The sequence below is a fragment of the Ursus arctos genome, unplaced genomic scaffold, assembly GCF_023065955.2.
Source record: "Ursus arctos isolate Adak ecotype North America unplaced genomic scaffold, UrsArc2.0 scaffold_22, whole genome shotgun sequence".
Lineage (NCBI taxonomy): Eukaryota > Metazoa > Chordata > Mammalia > Carnivora > Ursidae > Ursus > Ursus arctos.
In genome coordinates this window covers 4,620,777-4,637,661 of record NW_026622897.1, presented here as the reverse complement: position 1 = coordinate 4,637,661, position 16,885 = coordinate 4,620,777, and the positions used below count along the sequence as shown (strand labels likewise).

The 16,885-nt window shown below is 39.5% G+C and overlaps 1 protein-coding gene across 2 annotated transcripts in view; it reads left to right on the top strand.

Annotated features, from left to right (window-relative positions):
- Nucleotides 1–16,885, top strand: part of CWF19L2 (CWF19 like cell cycle control factor 2) — a 156,637-nt gene that overhangs the window by 128,408 nt on the left and 11,344 nt on the right. For both annotated transcript variants that reach the window (XM_057316733.1, XM_026505860.4), the window contains 4 exons: nucleotides 6,024–6,179; nucleotides 8,431–8,511; nucleotides 13,208–13,309; nucleotides 15,770–15,899. In XM_057316733.1, coding sequence (XP_057172716.1) covers nucleotides 6,024–6,179; nucleotides 8,431–8,511; nucleotides 13,208–13,309; nucleotides 15,770–15,899 — 469 coding nt within the window. The remainder of the gene's footprint in view (nucleotides 1–6,023; nucleotides 6,180–8,430; nucleotides 8,512–13,207; nucleotides 13,310–15,769; nucleotides 15,900–16,885) is intronic.

Sequence of the window (16,885 nt, the reverse complement as noted above, 5' to 3'; positions counted from 1 at the left end):
TTATTTTGAGACTTTTCTGGAATGTCTTTAAACGATTTATACATGCAAAACTGATTTAACTTAGAGCAAAATACAGTGCCAAAAAGATTTTAAGTAATACAGGAATCTAGTCTGTGTGTTTTATATTTCCGTAAGAAATTAAGCTACTTGATGGAAAACATTGAGGTGGATAAAGAAGAAATTTATTCAGTTCAGTAGATATTGAGTACGTGAATATAAGATAATCCAGGTGTTATGAAAAATGTAGAGATAAAAATCTTTAATTTTGCCCAAAGGTATGGTATATTCTCGTACACATTACATAATAATTTAGTGGATTTTTGTGAGCTATGTGCATTGTGGAAAATTGAGTGAGTAAAAGCCAAGTTATTTAATATAAATAATAGCATTATGGCTCTTTCCTTGTGATAAAAGAAGAAATTCTTACAAGTTATAAATTACTATAAGATAGTGAGCAAATAAAGTATCTGATTCTAGCTTATTTAAAGAAATGTGGCTTTGGGGACTTTTGTTCTTATTTTCAAATATGTACAAAAATTCAAATTGGGGCACCTGGTTGGCTCAGTCAGTGGAGTGTGTGACTCTTGATCTTGGGGTTTTCAGTTCAAGCCCCACATTGAGTACAGAGATTACTTAAAAATAAAATACCTTTAAAAAATTTTCAAATTAATTATTCTTATTGAATATCCTTATGGTTATTTGCCCCTTCTAGGGAATATATAACAAAAATTACTTGACTTAGGAAAAAATACTGTTTACAAATGAAAGAGCCACTTCTTCTCAGTGATTTTTATCTCCATCCTCTAGTAACATTTCATTTTAATTTTAGATTTTATTTAGTAGAAAATGCAAAGATAAGTTTCAGCACAGCATGTGGGAATAATCACAGATTTTGACTGAATAAGAGCCAAATTTTTAGTTTCATTATATATAGTGAAACTTAGGTCCCCCTTAAAGTTATCAGTTTTTTTTTTTTTTTTAAGATTTTATTTATTTATCCGACAGAGACAGCCAGCGAGAGAGGGAACACAAGCAGGGGGAGTGGGAGAGGAAGAAGCAGGCTCCCAGTGGAGGAGCCTGACGTGGGGCTCGACCCCATAACGCCGGGATCACGCCCTGAGCCGAAGGCAGATGCCCAACGACTGAGCCACCCAGGCACCCCAAAGTTATTCTTATCAGTTTGACAGATGTGTTTGAACTTATGTTATAGTCAGACACCGTAGGTCCATTTTTTCGGTATCCCAGATGAGCGGTTCGGCGGTGAGGTCATTATCTGCAGTGGCTTCACTGCCGAGTGGTGTGATGGGGCCATTTCACTGGGAAGCCTCCAGTACTGGACTGTTAGGTGTGTTTCGTGGGGCGATCAGACTCCCCGGAGACCACTCTTTCTGTCTCTAACCAAGTACATCTCATGCTTGCTAGCGTTCTGGCAGCTGAGTTGGGGAAGAAGGCTGGGGTGGCAGAATTTTGAATCCTACGTAACATCTCCTGTTTTCAGACTGTATACTCTCAGCTGCGTCTGCTTTTCTCAGCCCAGCAACCTTATTTGTACCTTTTCCAAAGAAGAATCCTGTAGTGTTCTGCCAGGGTCCAGGAGGGTACCGGCGTGTTAATTGCTTTTTTCAAAGACTTTCATCCATGCCATTTGCTCTTTGCTACATCTTCATCTACTTCTGTAACTACTTGCTGCCAACTCCTGAGCCTTCTGAGGGTTCCGCAGGGCAGGAGGCTTCCTTCTTTGGACCCTCCCTGCTAACCACCCCCCACCACACTCCACCCGCGCATGAACCAGCTTTCCAGTGTCAAAGTCAGATACTATGGGGGGGATCTGATTTTCAGTGAATCTTTTCTCATTCTTTCTGTTCTCGTAAGTTTGGACTGTTTTAAAAATTACTTTAATGTCATTTTTGGTGGTCACTCCATGAAGGGTGTAGAGTTAAATATATATGTGGTATTGTATCTCATAATATTTATTTGGAATAACTCCATCTTTTAGACATCTTCTATTTAGAAAACTTGAATAAATTATAGTGTTAATATTACATGATCAATCCTAAGTAGCTTTGATATTTTCAAGTAAAATACTTTAATTTTCATTTCAAAATTTTGTACTTAATATTTACCTGAATTGTTGTAATGTGACTTTTACAAATTAAGAATTTCAACACGTTGTAGTATAGTTTACTTAAATATATTGTAAGATATTTTAGTCTAGATGTGTTTAACTAAATGGGGAATGGCACTTGGGTGAATAGTCATAGGTTAGAAATGTGGAAAATAGTGATTACCCAATGGATGCAACTTTTTCTACTAGAAATTTGGGGATTTTATGGCATCCCCATAACATGGGGTATCTGTGTTGCTCTGAAGCATAAAATAGTTTTGGTGTCTTAAATAATGAACTAAAAAACTTTCTTCTGTGTTTGCTTATCATATAACTTAAAGAATAAATATTATTTAAATATGTATAGTGTATGTGTTATATTGAGCTTCCAGAAAATCCTGCTTTAGGGGAGTGGATAACCTGAAATTATGTCGTTAAACTCGTATTTTTAAATTAAAGGCTTCTATATGCAGAGAGAAGAAGTACTTTGTGTGTGTGTGTCCTCCTTGAAACTATTCAAATGATGTTTATATATAATACTGACCTATTCTTGTATCACTACTAATTTAGGTCTTTCAAGTTTTCATTTTTAATTCATGACATCTGGAGTTTGTCGTCTTCACTATTGTCCAGAGTGTCTAGAACGAGCATCCAAACAGTTAATGCAGGAAAGGGCTGTGAGGAAACATGAAGTCAGGAGGTTTGTGAGATGTGTTCGGATTAGTTAAATTTACATTGTTGTTGCTGCTGCTGCTTTTTATCCACTTTCTACCTCTTCAAAAAAACTTAGTTTTCAAATATGTAGTTCTACTCTAGTACTGATTTTCCTTTTTCTTTTTTTCCAAAAGATTTTATTTATTTGGGGGGAGAGAGAGAGAGCGCACATGCATGTGCATGTGTTGGGGGAGGGGCACAGGAAGAAGCAGGCTCTCCACTGAGCAGGGAGTCAGACCCAGGGCTGATCCCAGGACTCTGGGATCATGACTCAAGCTGAATGCAGACACTTAACCCACTGAGCCACCCAGGTGCCCCTCATTTTCCTTTTTCTAGCATATAACATTATCTTAGCACAAAACTAGGTAATGAAATAAATAACAATTAATTGAAAATATTCATAATAAAAATTCAGAAACGTAGTAACAATTAACAAAATAGAGACAATCTAAAAACCTATGTTATAGAACCAGTTATATTTTCCTGTTTGGTTTTGTGTTTTAATCTTTTTGTGCATGTGCTATTAGGCCTGTGAAGGTAACTGTTGGGACATGGAGTTGAGTAGAGGGAAGAATGCGGTTAACTCTTGTCACTTCCTGGTTCATCAGCGGTTTCGGGGGTATCACTGATGTCCGTGGATTGCCCATCTTACTATTCTTCACTGCTGTTGCAACAAAACCTAACTCACAGTGCTTGAGACAGCAAGAGTTCATTTCTTTTCTTTCTTTTTTAAGATTTATTTATGTATTTGAGAGAGAGAGAGAGCATGCGAGTACGGGGCGGAGGGGCAGAGGAAGAGAGGGCATCCCCCCCACCCAGCAGACTTCCTGCTGAGCAGGGAGCCTGAAGGGGGCTCGATCCCAGGTCCCTGGGATCATGACCTGAGCCGAAGGCAGATGCTTCACCGACTGAGCCACCCAGGCGCCCCAAAAGTTAGTTTCTTATGTCGTATTCCAGTGTTGTTTGGGCAGTTCTCCAAGGCAGATCGCTTCTAGACATAAAGTCAGGTATCCAGGCTCCTTCCATGAGAAGGCTCTCCTGTGGTGGAGTCCTTTTCTTTCAGCCCCTTGGATGAAAGAAAATGAATACAAAAAGGCACACTACCACTTAACTGTTTCAAGTGACACATAAGCCACTTGTCACACAAGTGGCACTATCATTTCTGTGTGTATTCCATTGCCCAGCGTTAAATATATCCCCTCCTAAGTCCCAGGCAGGCTGGGAAGTTTAGTCTTTTTTTGTTTGCTCAGGAAGAGGAAAGTGAAACAGTTTAATGAAAACAGCTTTCTTGGGGAGGGGTTTTTTATCTGCAGAAATCAGATTAAGGCCTTGGCAGCTGCAAAATTTGAATCATCAGTTTTACCATGTAGATATCTATGCCAGTAGTTTATATTTTATTATTTTTTATCATAATTTAATCTCAGTTGTGTGTGCATTTTCTCCATTAATTTAATTTTATATAGTACCAACGTCAGAGAATTTTTAAAAGGGGAAACAATCATCTTTAATCATCTATAATAATTTATCTCACGGTCACCTTATCATGAGATTATAGGTGGAAAATCTGCAACCCTGTAGGCTGTTAGCCAAGACTGAGTTTAACAACAGATTGAGTGTCTAACATAAAGTGGAGCGGAGGTCAGAAACGAAAAGCAAATCCTGTAACCGTTGCTTACTAGGTATCTTTCTAGTTGACTCAAGTTACAATTATTTGATTTATTTTTCTACTTGCTCTTATTTTATAAAATGAATACAAAACAGAAAAGTGATGAGTGATCAGTAATTAGTGATTATCAGAGACCTGGTGGAATCCCAGAGCTCCCGTCCCCTACGCAGCCGTGAACAGTAGCCTCTCCCCGTTCTGGGTGTCAGTGGAGGCTGAGTGGGGAGCCTGTGCACCATCTCCACGTGGCCGTCCCTGTCTGAATGACAGCCAGGTGGAATCTCGGGGAGTTAATGCTGAGGGAGGAGCAGCAACCGCAAACGGTGTCACTGCATTTATATAACATTCTGGAAATGCTAGGATTACAGAGATGGAGAGCATACTGGGGGTTCCTGCTGTGATGGAAGGGGGTGTGGCTGTAAGCAGGCAGTGGGAGGGATCCTCGTGGGCCTGGAGTTGCTCTCTTTTCTCTACTGTGTCCATGTCAGTATCCTGGTCGTGATACTGGACTGGTTTTGTAACGGGGAAAACTGGGTTAAAGGTATACGGGATCTCTCTGTATTTTCTTCATGTGATCTACAATCATAATTCAAAAATTTAATTAAAATATTTAAAAGTTATAAATCAGCTGACAAATTTAAATAAAAAATGCTTCTTCCTCCTACTTAGACAAATATACTCACACTATACAAACATAGGACACTCTGGAAGGCCACGTTTGAATTTCGGTTCTTAGACACCTTGGTGGTGGTGGGGACTTGGCTTCTGGCGCCCAGTCTTCAGCCTGGTCCCCTCTCTTCTAACACCTGGCTTCATCCTGCTCTACACGGGCTGTCCTGTGAGCACACGTGCACATCCTGGACTGCACATCTGAGCTCCACAAACAACTGTCCCTTGGGCTTAGGAGTGTGACATAAATAAGGAAATAAATACGTAGAAGATAGTAAGAAGTAGGGGTTTTATAATAATGTTGAGTTCTTTGGGAAAAGAAAATACTCTTACTTTTCAACTTTACCATGTTTGACTTTCATACACTTGCTGGGACATGATTCTGTGTGAAAATAGGGGACCACTTGAATGTGCAGGGTTACCAGTGAAGGGTCAGCAGACATACATGGGAACCAGCGGATGAAGATGCTGTGAGCACAGGCAGACAGTTGGCAGGAAATTCCACGCCCACTTTCTAGGAGGACCTTTTTTGGCTTGTGGATGTTTTCCTCTGATTTTACTGTCAGTTCCGCATATTTTACTACTAGAATTTGATTTTTCTCTCTTCCTTTTCTTATTTCAGTTTATTGGAACCATTTCCAATATGTACGTAAAAATATGCAGAGTAATTCCAATTTAAAAAAAAAGTTTCTTAAATATGTGAAATTATGTAGTAGATTTAGACAGTAAAGTAACTATAAGGTAACAGTACAGAATTTAAACGTTGTTTACTACTTATTTTTTACTTGAAGGGGATTGAGTTTACCTTTTATTGTTTCCATATTTTGTATTTTTTCCAAGTGCTTTATTGACTAGCCATGTTCCTTTCTTCAGATGTTCCGAAAATCACTGGTAAAGATGTTTGAAGATAAAGGACTGGACTGCGTGTTTTTAGAAACACACATGGGCATGAGGAAGCACTGTCACATGGTTTATGAGTGTGTCCCGCTCCCGAGGGAGGTGGGGGAGATGGCTCCCATCTATTTCAAGGTAGGGGATAGTCTTTGCATGCATGCACTTCTTCACTACCTTGCTGTTTTCCAAATATGGGTATCTTTTTTCTTGTATTTTTTTCTCTGTATACTTGTATCAAACTGTAAAGAAATGAAGTAAAGCACACAAAAAAAATTCTGCTGTGTTACAAATTTCTGTAGAGAGAAATTTGGGATTTTGACCTTTAAAAAGCATGCTTATTTGTAAGTATGAATAAACTGTCAAATGGTCATTTATAATTTCTAATTTCTCAGTTCTCAACTGAAAAATCAGGGTTTTACCTCGAAGTACTTTCAAGTCAAAATTATAGTCCTAATTCTAGAAAACCTACTGAAATTCACAAGACCAAACAATAGTTACATACAAATAGTACATGTTACAGTTGCTGAGATAAATTACTGCTCTTTTAGTATTTAATACCTCATCATGCTATTTGTAAGAAGAAACCAGTGTGTAACCTTGACATACGTTTTTGGACATACATTACCAGAGTTTTTAGTCAGTTAAATGTCCTTGTAATATTCAGGCAGCTTTTACTGAATAGCGTGGTTTGATACTGAGCTGAATGCAGTGTAACTTATAGACTAACGTAAATGTTTACATGTTGAACTATGTATGAGTTCGTAACATGTGCAGTGTTCAAAGGAAATCATGTTTGTGAAGTGGTGTGGGAAGACTTTCCAGTGCAACATTTAGACAGTATGGGACGGTCAAGTTCATTAATGTGGACTGTACATCCCAATAAGGATTATAAGACCTGTTAAGGTTAATGAAGTGGTGAAAATCTACTTTCTTTGTAGAGATTTTTTTTTTTTAAGATTTTTTTATTTGTTTGAAAGAGAGGGTGTGCACGCATGCATGAGAGGGGGAGGTGGGCACACGGAGAGGAAGAAAGAATCGTCAAGCAGACTCCCTGCTGACTGTGGAGCCTGACACGGGGCTTGATCCCAGGTGTCTGAGATCATGACCTGAGCTGAAATCAAGACTCAGCCGTCTAAACGATTGAGCCACCCAGGCGCCCCAAGATTTTTTTAAGTAGGCGCCACACCCAGCGTGGAGTCCAGCGCCGGGCCTGAACTAACGACCCTGAGATCAAGACCTGAGCTGAGATCAAGAGTCACACACTTAACTGACTGAGCCACCCAGGCGCCCCTCTCTAGAGATTTTTAAAAACAATGGACTATTTGATTTTAAGAATTACACTATTAAAGTAGGAGAATGAGTGGGATAATCCCTAAACCCGTGCTAGTTCTGTGTTAAACAGAATCATGTGGGAGAGGTTATTAGACTTCTTTTCCATTTTTTAAGTTTTTGGTACTTCCTCCACAGAGTCAGGGGTGTTGTGACTGTCAGCGCGAGGTAATAGGGCAGAACGTGGAGCAGCCACTGTCAGCTCACATGGGGTGACAGAGATGTCAGCACTCAGTAGGATGCTGTGTCACTTCTACACCGAACCTCTTACGTGATCAGTAAAGACGCGTTTATTTGATTTGGCTTCAGCTTTATATTGAATGTGCTACCCTATAGCACCAACGCAAGCAACACCCCGTGCCTTTTAAATATGGAACAGCAGTGTATCTGATGTTTTTAAATTGTGTTTATTTGAATGTTAATTTTATGTTCAAAATTTGCTTCATTAATAATGATAACTGTACAAAAATGAGAGTATTTTGTACTCATTATCCTGTCTTTTCTATTAAATATTTCTTTACCATAAATACTAGTTCTATTGCTTAGCCTAGAAAGTCTTATAATGACATTTCTATGTATTTTTTCTCCCTACATTTTTACTTCTTTGTTATAGGGCCAGAGATAGTTCAAGTGCTTTGTTGCCAGAGAGCATATAAATTACTCTTGGTATTTGGAAAAGGGTAGTGAAACTAAACAAGTTTATTTGAGTAGATTTTTATGATTGAGATAAGGAAGTTGTGAACTTTTATATTTACAAACTTATGTTCAATATTATTGCTTAGTCTTATTAAGGATTGTGTTTGTCATGTAAAGTTGGGCTTGAAGTTAGTGCAACGGATAAGAATGAGTAAAATAATATCTTTGCTAAAGGTAGGACTTTAAAAAAATCAAGAAGGTCCAATTTTAAATAACAGAAATTAAAGCCTTAACCCATTCGAAATAATGAGCTACCATTATAATATCCTGTGATTAATTCACTGTATTACTTTATTTTTTAAACTATCTCTTTGTATTTGCTTATAAACTATTTTTTCATTAATAAATGGCTATTTCTTAGAAAGCCATAATGGAATCCGATGAAGAATGGTCCATGAACAAGAAATTGATCGATCTCTCTTCAAAAGATATCAGAAAGTCTGTAAGTATCTTTTTCCCCTTGTATAAGGAATGATCCTGGTGTTTAGGATCTTCATTAATTTTCACATTTTATTGGAGAAAGAGACCATTTGGCTGCGTGACCAAAGGTGAAGTAATTCTATGAATAAGAAATTATTTTCATTTTACTTGGTCTAGCAAATGCTCATTTGTTCAGATGCTTCTTTGAATGTGGATTCCTGACCTTCTGGCCCCGTGCCACTGTCGTGCCTGTAATTGGCGATGACAGCATCACACTGTCATGGGCTTCGCAGCCTCTGTGGGACAAGTAAGTGGTGAGAGGGGCCTTCTTGTTACTCTAATTATAACGAGGGAAACATTTTCCTACAGGCTTCTCTTCATTTTTTTTTTTCCTTCCCTTATACAAAGACTCCTCCCTATGAGGTTCCTTTAAAACAGTGGTTGAGGTAGTCGATGGCTCTGTCATTCCTTGGCGGAGTTTCCTAACTGGGCTTCACAGTTAGTCTTGATTTGCAGCTCAACTCTTAGATACATCACGCGTGAGTTGAGGACTCCTGCAATGACCGCTTTCTTTTCTAGAAATAGATATTCAGTAGAATAGAGATAGAACTGTGGATTCCTTTTTGTTCTTCTGTTCAAAAAGTTACTGATTGTACAATTGCTTATTGAGTGACAGCTACTTACCAGGCACTCTTTCTACGCAGTGGAACAGAGCAGAGAGGTGCGCGGGCCCTGGGGGGCTTCTGGTCCAGGGCCGGGGTGGGGCACTCCAGCCTGTGCTAAATCATCCTGCTGCGAGTACAAATGACGTCATGTTGGAACACAACTACACCACTTTGTTGTGTTGTTTTTGGAAGCTTTCATGCCACAAGGACAGAGCTGAGAGTTGCAACAGAGACCATATAATCTGCAAAGTCCAGAATATTTTATTTAAATTAAAACTTTTATAAGGTTTTTAAAAATATGCTGACCCTTGTTCTAATAGATGACACTGGCCTATTTTCTTCTGTTCCTTCTTTTGGAAAGCCAGACTCCTGATGGAAGTGACTTGCAGGATTTCTCGTAACATTTATTGTATCTTAGTCAAAATATTGAAATTTCATTGCTTTACCGAAGATAGTTTGAATTCAAAGGTAAAATGTTGTCTGTAGTCTTCCTCTCTTTACTTGCTGGTGAATTGGGCCAGATAATACATTTAAAAACAAAACAAAAACCAACCCCCCACAAATGTCCTCTTCGTTTCTGTCTTCTGTGAGTCTGTAGAAAAAGGTATCTAACGTGGGCACGTTTCTTGTACCTGAGTTTGTCACTTCTCATACCCTAATCTCCAATGCCATTGTGTAGTCTTTTATAACATGATTTTAATGGCATTTGAAAATATTTCCAAGTAGGAATTTAAAAGAAATAAATTATTTTCCATTTGCTACCCTGTATATGCAGTTTTCTTACAGGTAAACCATCTAGCACCTGTTCTAGATATCAGAACGGGCACAGTACTTGAGTTAAACACCTAGAGGGCTTTAATATTAACCCAACCTAGATGGAAAACGAGAAGCCGATCTATGCAGGAGTGGTGGTTGTGTATTTACTTGGAAGCACTGCAGAGATACCAGCGGTTGCCTTTTCTAAGTCACCACCCAGTTTCTGGGAGTCACAGCAGCGAGGGAGTGAGCCAGACGATCTCTTAGCTTTAGGATTCGGTAATTATGTGCATGGAACTGTGAAGAGAACTTGAGAATTAGGAATAATTCCAAAGGAGGTCACTTTTTAAGTTAACAAGCCTTCCACTCTTTTTAAAATGACGAAAGTGTTTCTGAGCACAGAGTGAACAATCTTGACTTACTTTAATGTTACTTTTATTTGGAAGAACCTCATTATAACTTATTTTTCAAGCTCTGTGTCCTTGGTAGTTTCATAAAGTGTTTTACCTGCTTCATGGGTTGGGGTGATTTTCTTTCCCCCCCAAGTAGATCCTTGGCTTCTAGCAGAGATTTACATACTGGTTATTCATTCTGATTCTTTGTTGACTTATATTTTTTTGTGGTGAGTATAGACTTCTGTTTTTATGCCCATTTTGTTTCCTTTCTGGATCTTGATTTCTTTGTGTGAAGTCTGTGGGAAGTTCATGGAAATATACACGGGAAATCTGTATGTTCATTGCAGAGCAGTTGCACGTTACTAACTAACTTGTCAGGGAAAGTATTCATTTTTCACAAGGCTATTTTATTGAGATTTCATATGAATTCTTCCCGAACTTTTAAATAATATGATTTTAAGTTTAATTTTGTGGTAGCTGTAATTGAAAAGCATGTTTAGGGATTTTTAAAACTGAGGAAAGTCCATGTCAAGGAAAATTTGGGTTTACCCAGAGACCGTCAGACTGAAGGACAGTAACAGGAAGTCTGGAGAAATATCTGGAGTATTAAAAGGGGAAAATTCAAATATTACTGTTTCTGTTTTGCTTTTTTTACCATCAATAAAATGTTTTGCCATAATTCTGTCAGTATGTTTTGAGAGCGATAGCAAAGTTGCAAGTCGTCTGGCTGGTCAAGGCAGGAAGAGCGAAGTGGTGACGAGTGTGCTTTGATACCGAGCCTTCACAGTGCCCCTGACCAGCAGCTGTTCTGGCAGGACGGCAGGTTGTCCCTTCTGCAGCCTGTGGTGAGGGAACAGGGAAGCTCGTGTACAGGTAGTTAAAGTCTGGCAGTTACATCCTGGGCTCTTGAGACCCTTGGTGCGTAAGTTCATTTCCTACCGGCGATGTCACAAATTACCCCAGACTTAGTGTTTTAAGTGAACGTACATTTATTATCTTATAATTCTGGAGGTCACAAATACGAAATGGGTTTCATTGGACTGAAATCAAGGTGTTAGCAGGCCTGCATTCCCTCTGGAAGCCACAGGGAAGAATCCGTTTCCTTCCCTTCTCCAGCTTCTAGAAGCCACCTGCATTCCATGGCTTGTGGTTCCTTCCTTCATCTTCAAGTCCAGCATTATGGGATCTTCCAGTCTTTCTCTGACGCTGACTCTCCTGACTCTTTCTTACAAATCTGTCTTGTGTATGCATCGGGCCCACGTGGGTAAGGCAGGCTCTCTCCTCGTTGCAGTGTCCATAAATAACTGCGTCTGTGCAGTCTCTCTGCCAGATGAGGTCTTATACTCATGGCAAATAGGAGATTGGAACATTGACATATTTTAGGGCCATTATTCTGCCAAATATAGTGTGATATGAGCAGAGGCCATGGGCAAAGTCGTCACAAATTGAGCCCTCAAGCTCTCTGTCCCTAGAAGTACTGTCCGTCAGTTGGTGTAGTTCCCAGCATTGTGTTAGCCATTCCCGTTCCTGACTCACAGGTGATGATCTACTTCAGATAACAGAAATATTCTCATGGAGCCTTCCATCCTTTTTTCTTTGACCACCATGTTTGGACAAAGCACTGTTGTTTGGAATACAGAAAAGACAGTAGTATTTGAAGAACCTTCTCTGTGCCAAGCACTGGGTTAGACACTTAGTGTGCATTCCCGTAGTTCATCCTCACAGCGAACCTCGCAGCTCTTCCCAGTTCTCATGAGACTCCGAGATGTTAATTACTTGCCTGGGGTCACGTAGGTATAAGAAGCAGAGCTGTGGTCGAGGCCTTATCTGTCTCTTGACTTTGTTTTTTCCTGTCTAGGTCATACATGTTTATCATATTTTAAAAAATGTAAAATTATAAAAAAAAATACAAAGACACAAAACAGTTACCCACCTCTCTGTGTTTTATATTATATACTATTTTATAAACTGATTTTTTTCTTACGCTTTTCCTATAATATGAACAACTCTTTCTAAGCGCTAATTTTAACTGCTTTATTATTATTTCATGATGACCACTATCTTTCCACCGTACCATACTATCTTCTTCCAAGTCATGCCTTCTTGAGGACAATATAAAATACATATAGTTAAATAGACATGTGATTCAGTGTCAAAGTGAGTAAGTGCTGACTGTGTGTGGGGATCAGGACCCACTTGAATAATACGTAGTGACAGATTAGGGCTTGGAGGGAAAACCTGCAGGGACACAGATCTACTTAATTGATAAAGCCAGAAATTATGGACTTTTCCAATCAAGATTGAGTTCAAACTGTGTGTGTGTGTGTGTGTGTGTGTGTGTGTGTGTGTGTGTGTATAAAGAAAGAGAGATAAAAAGATAATAGTTACTCCTGGAGAAACTTTGAAATGAGGTTGGTAAGCTAAGTATTGCGAGACCCATCTCACCAGTTAATAAAAAATTGTGATTGTCTGGGTGTAGTTTATTTTTGATAAATAAATAATAGTAAAGTCTCAGGTTATAAACAAAGCTCTGTGTATATGGGTAGGCCTCTCCCTGTTCTGCTTTGTGAGGGAAATACAGGGAACCATATCCTTATTCTCTTTGTAGTCTAAGGAAAAAATTAGTACCTTTTCTTTCCTGTTTTCTTCAAAGACAGGAAAATATTGGTTTTGATTATAATTGTTGGATGTTATGAAGAGTGGTCGGCTGAAAGGCTACCAAATGAAATGTTTTACTTTGAAAATTAGGTCATTGCCTAAGCATTTCTAGAATTAGGAACTTATTATGTACGTTTGTCTTGAAGGGTTGCTTAATTACTGTCATGTCTCAGAGCAGGAGAAGGGATTCAGAGGAACTTTCTGATTCCGGGCTGTGTTCATGTGTGATTTATCTGTTTACTAGGTACCCAGAGGCTTACCTTACTTCGCTGTGGATTTTGGCCTCCAAGGAGGGTTTGCCCATGTCATTGAAGATCAACACAAATTCCCTCATTACTTTGGAAAGGTATGCTCACAGATTTAATAAAATTCCAGAGGTTAGCGATTTGGTAACACTTTTCTTTCAAAGGGAAATCAAAACTTTGGGCACAATATAGAGTGAATTTGGTGAGTACTGTTCCACTCAATTTTTAGAGGAAGAAGCTAGAAACTATTAAGAAAAATGTCCCAGAATATTCATAACAGTCAGGAAGGTCGCTCTGCAATCGAACGTTTACGGACACAGTCAAGCGGGCTGGTAGTTGCTTTCCTGTGGAGCCAGCCCGCCTTGTGCCGAGAAGGGTGACACTGCTGACGCTCACAGTGAGCTGACAGTGAGGCACGTTCTGTTCTGGAGAGACCGTTACTCCGTTCATCTCACAAATGAAGAAGCTGAGCTTCAGACAGAAGCTGGGATACAAGCACCCCTCGTTTGTGGTTGAAGTAGGCAGACCCCTTCGTGTGGAGTGAAGCACCATGCAGTCCAAGAAGAGTATATGACTCTCATTTCACACCGTTCCCGGGCAGGTGTCCGAGTGTCGGTCTATAGACTGCTGGTACTTTCATCACTGCACATTGCCTGGTGGGTACAGCCATATGTTTAGGGTCTGCTGAGTAGCTGGGAAGTGTGTAAGTTCGTATCAGGGACTGGAATGAAGTTAATGTGACTGCTGCGATAGTCCGTCATACAGTCTGAGCAATAATCGTTCTAGAACTGACGTTTTCATCGAGCATAGCTCAGGCCTTTCTGCTTGTGTTTTCCATAAATTATTGTCTCTACTGGTCCTTTATTTGTTTCCAGGTGAAAAAGGTTCTGTTTTCCATGAAGCTTTTTCTGATTTATCTAAAAATAGAATCTTCTTTTTTTGAGTCTCCATTTAGTCTGCTTTGGCTTATTTACCTTCCTCCCTTTCTAAGACGGTTCTTGGTGTACTTGGGTTACTCTTCCACAGCCCCACATTCTGCTACGAGTTCTCGGAAGGCGCGTAGATGTATGTCAGTTCTCGTTGTATCCCCGTGATATTTGGTACTTGTTTGGACACAGTTTGGTCCTCTTGGTCAGAATGTTAAGATGCTGTCCAAGATCTCCCCACACAGCCCTGTAGAAGCAGACCGAATATGCAGAATTTGATGCTCAGTCCAGTGTTTTCCTGTGTTGCCCTCTAAGCATTACACGTCTTCCCCGTATCCTCGTGTACTTGGATGCTCGTAAAGTTGCATTAATTTCTGTAGCTAACAGCACAGGAAGAGAATCATGCGGAAATTGTGTAGGTAAGCAGACTACTCAAAATCTGTTTCTTACAGGGCTTTGGAATGTGACTTTTGAGTGAAGGTGATTTATAATTTTTAATTCTTTATTTATTTGGATTAGTATTAAAATATGATTCTGTCTCCTGATAAAATATCTCCAGCGAATAGTGGAAGAAACTGGCTTATAAATATGCAGGGTAGTAGAGAGAACCTGAGCCTGCCCTTGGCCTGCAGTCCAGACACAGAGTTCATAATTGCTACATGTTGGTTAACTTTTTCTCCATCCTGTTTACTAGAACAGCTCAGAAGAACCAAAATAAGTAAATTTCACCCTCTCTTTCTCCCCTTTGCTCCTCTCTGGTGGATGTACTAACAAGCAACAAAATGGACAAATTGCTTGACAGGAGACACAGCCAGCACTCCTAGAATCAGAGGGTTTGCATAGTTAGAACTAACTGAAAACAATATTCCCCCCCCCACGTTTGTATTTAAATTCCAGCTAGTTAACACACACTGCAAAATTAGTTTCAGCTGTAGAATTTAGTGACTCAGTACTTCCATACAACACCTGGTGCTCATCACAACAGCTGCCCTCCTTCATACGCAGCACCTGTTCCCCCAACACCCCCCCCACCTCCCCATCAGTTGGTTCTTTCTAGTTTAGAGTCTGTTTCTTGGTTTACTTTTCTCTTCCCCCCTGCCCCCCGTGTTCATTTGTTTTGTGTCTTAAATTCCACATAGGAGTGAAATCATATGGTATTTGTCTTTCTCTGACTTATTTCGCTTAGCATTACATTCTCTAGTTCCATCTACATCATTGCAAATGGCAAGATTTCATTCTTTTTACGACTAATATTCCATTGTGTATATGTATATATATACACACCACATCTTCCTTATCCATTCATCAGTCGGTGGACACTTGGGTTGCTTCCATAATTTGGCTGTTGTTGATAATGCTGCTATAAACATTGGGGTGCATGTACCCCTTCGAATCTGTATATTTGTATCTTTTGGCTAGTAGTGTGATTGCTGGATGGTAGGGTAGTTCTATTTTTAACTTTTTGCGGAACCTCCGTACTGGAAAATAAGATTTTTTTAACTTGAAACTAATATTTATGTAAAATTTGAACATCCTCACAAAGAACTACTAATTTTATATTTAGGAGCAGAATAAACAAATAGTTTCATTCTGTTTTCAGACATGTGTCTGTATTTTTCTCATTATCTTTAAAAGGAAATCATTGGTGGGATGCTGGATGTAGAGCCAAGACTGTGGAGGAAGGGGATCCGGGAAAGCTTTGAGGACCAGAGGAAGAAAGCACTGCAATTTGCCCAGTGGTGGAAACCATTCGACTTCACCAAAAGTAAAAAGTGTTGAGTCATACCTTTTATTTTTTAAATTTCTTCTTCAGATTCCTTTGAGTTTTATTTCCATTGCGTCTAACTAGACCGCTGACCCTCAGGCCAGAGGGGGAGAAAGTCCCGCTCTGGGTCTCAGACACCCATGCGTCACTGATCGTGTTCCTGCCCTACCTTGTCCTGTGGATTGCGCTGTCGTAACTGGGGAGCAAGACCAGATACAGGGAGGCCCCGCTCACATTCCTGTTCTGTAGCTACGTCTTGGTGTTCTCAACTGTGCGGTTTAAGATGTGGAAAGACTCCTCTGAAGGATTATCTGGGAGGTGTAGCAGATCGTTGGTTCGGAGGGAAATGGGTCTGCTTCAAGGTTGTGAAGACTGTTGTCTGGCTTCTCTTGAATATTTTAAACCGAATTGGCATTTTCAGTAATAATTGCAATTTCTTTTCATAGCATTTTATAGAAAGGCTTTTAATTTTCTATCGGTAGTCACTGCTCTTCTTTTTATTAAAGGAAAAAGAATGTCCCAAGAACAATAAAGAATTAAATGAAGCATAAACGTGTTCATGATTTGGTTTTTTTTTCTGGATTTTAAATAGTGTCTTTGAATTTTGGGAATTTTAAACATAGTTGTTCCAAATAACACAATTTACAATTGTTTTGGGTTTTGAAAGGTGACAATTTAAGCCAAGCCGTCATTTTGGTGTTGTATTATTACAGCATCGTAATGCGCGTATCCTAAATGTCCAGAGCACATCCTGTTGCCCGGCACTTGATCTGCGCGTCTTCATTTTTCCTTTGTTCTTACGCGTGGCGTCAAGAGGAAGCCATATACTTATAAAATATGACCATGGTGTAAGAGTGCGCCTATTTTTTTTTACTATGGAAGGTATTTTTGTTGCAACGGTTTTTCAGAGATACTGGGTTTTGGAGCTGATCCTTGACATTTTGTCATGACATGTTGATTACCTAGAGTCAGTGTGGTGCACAGTC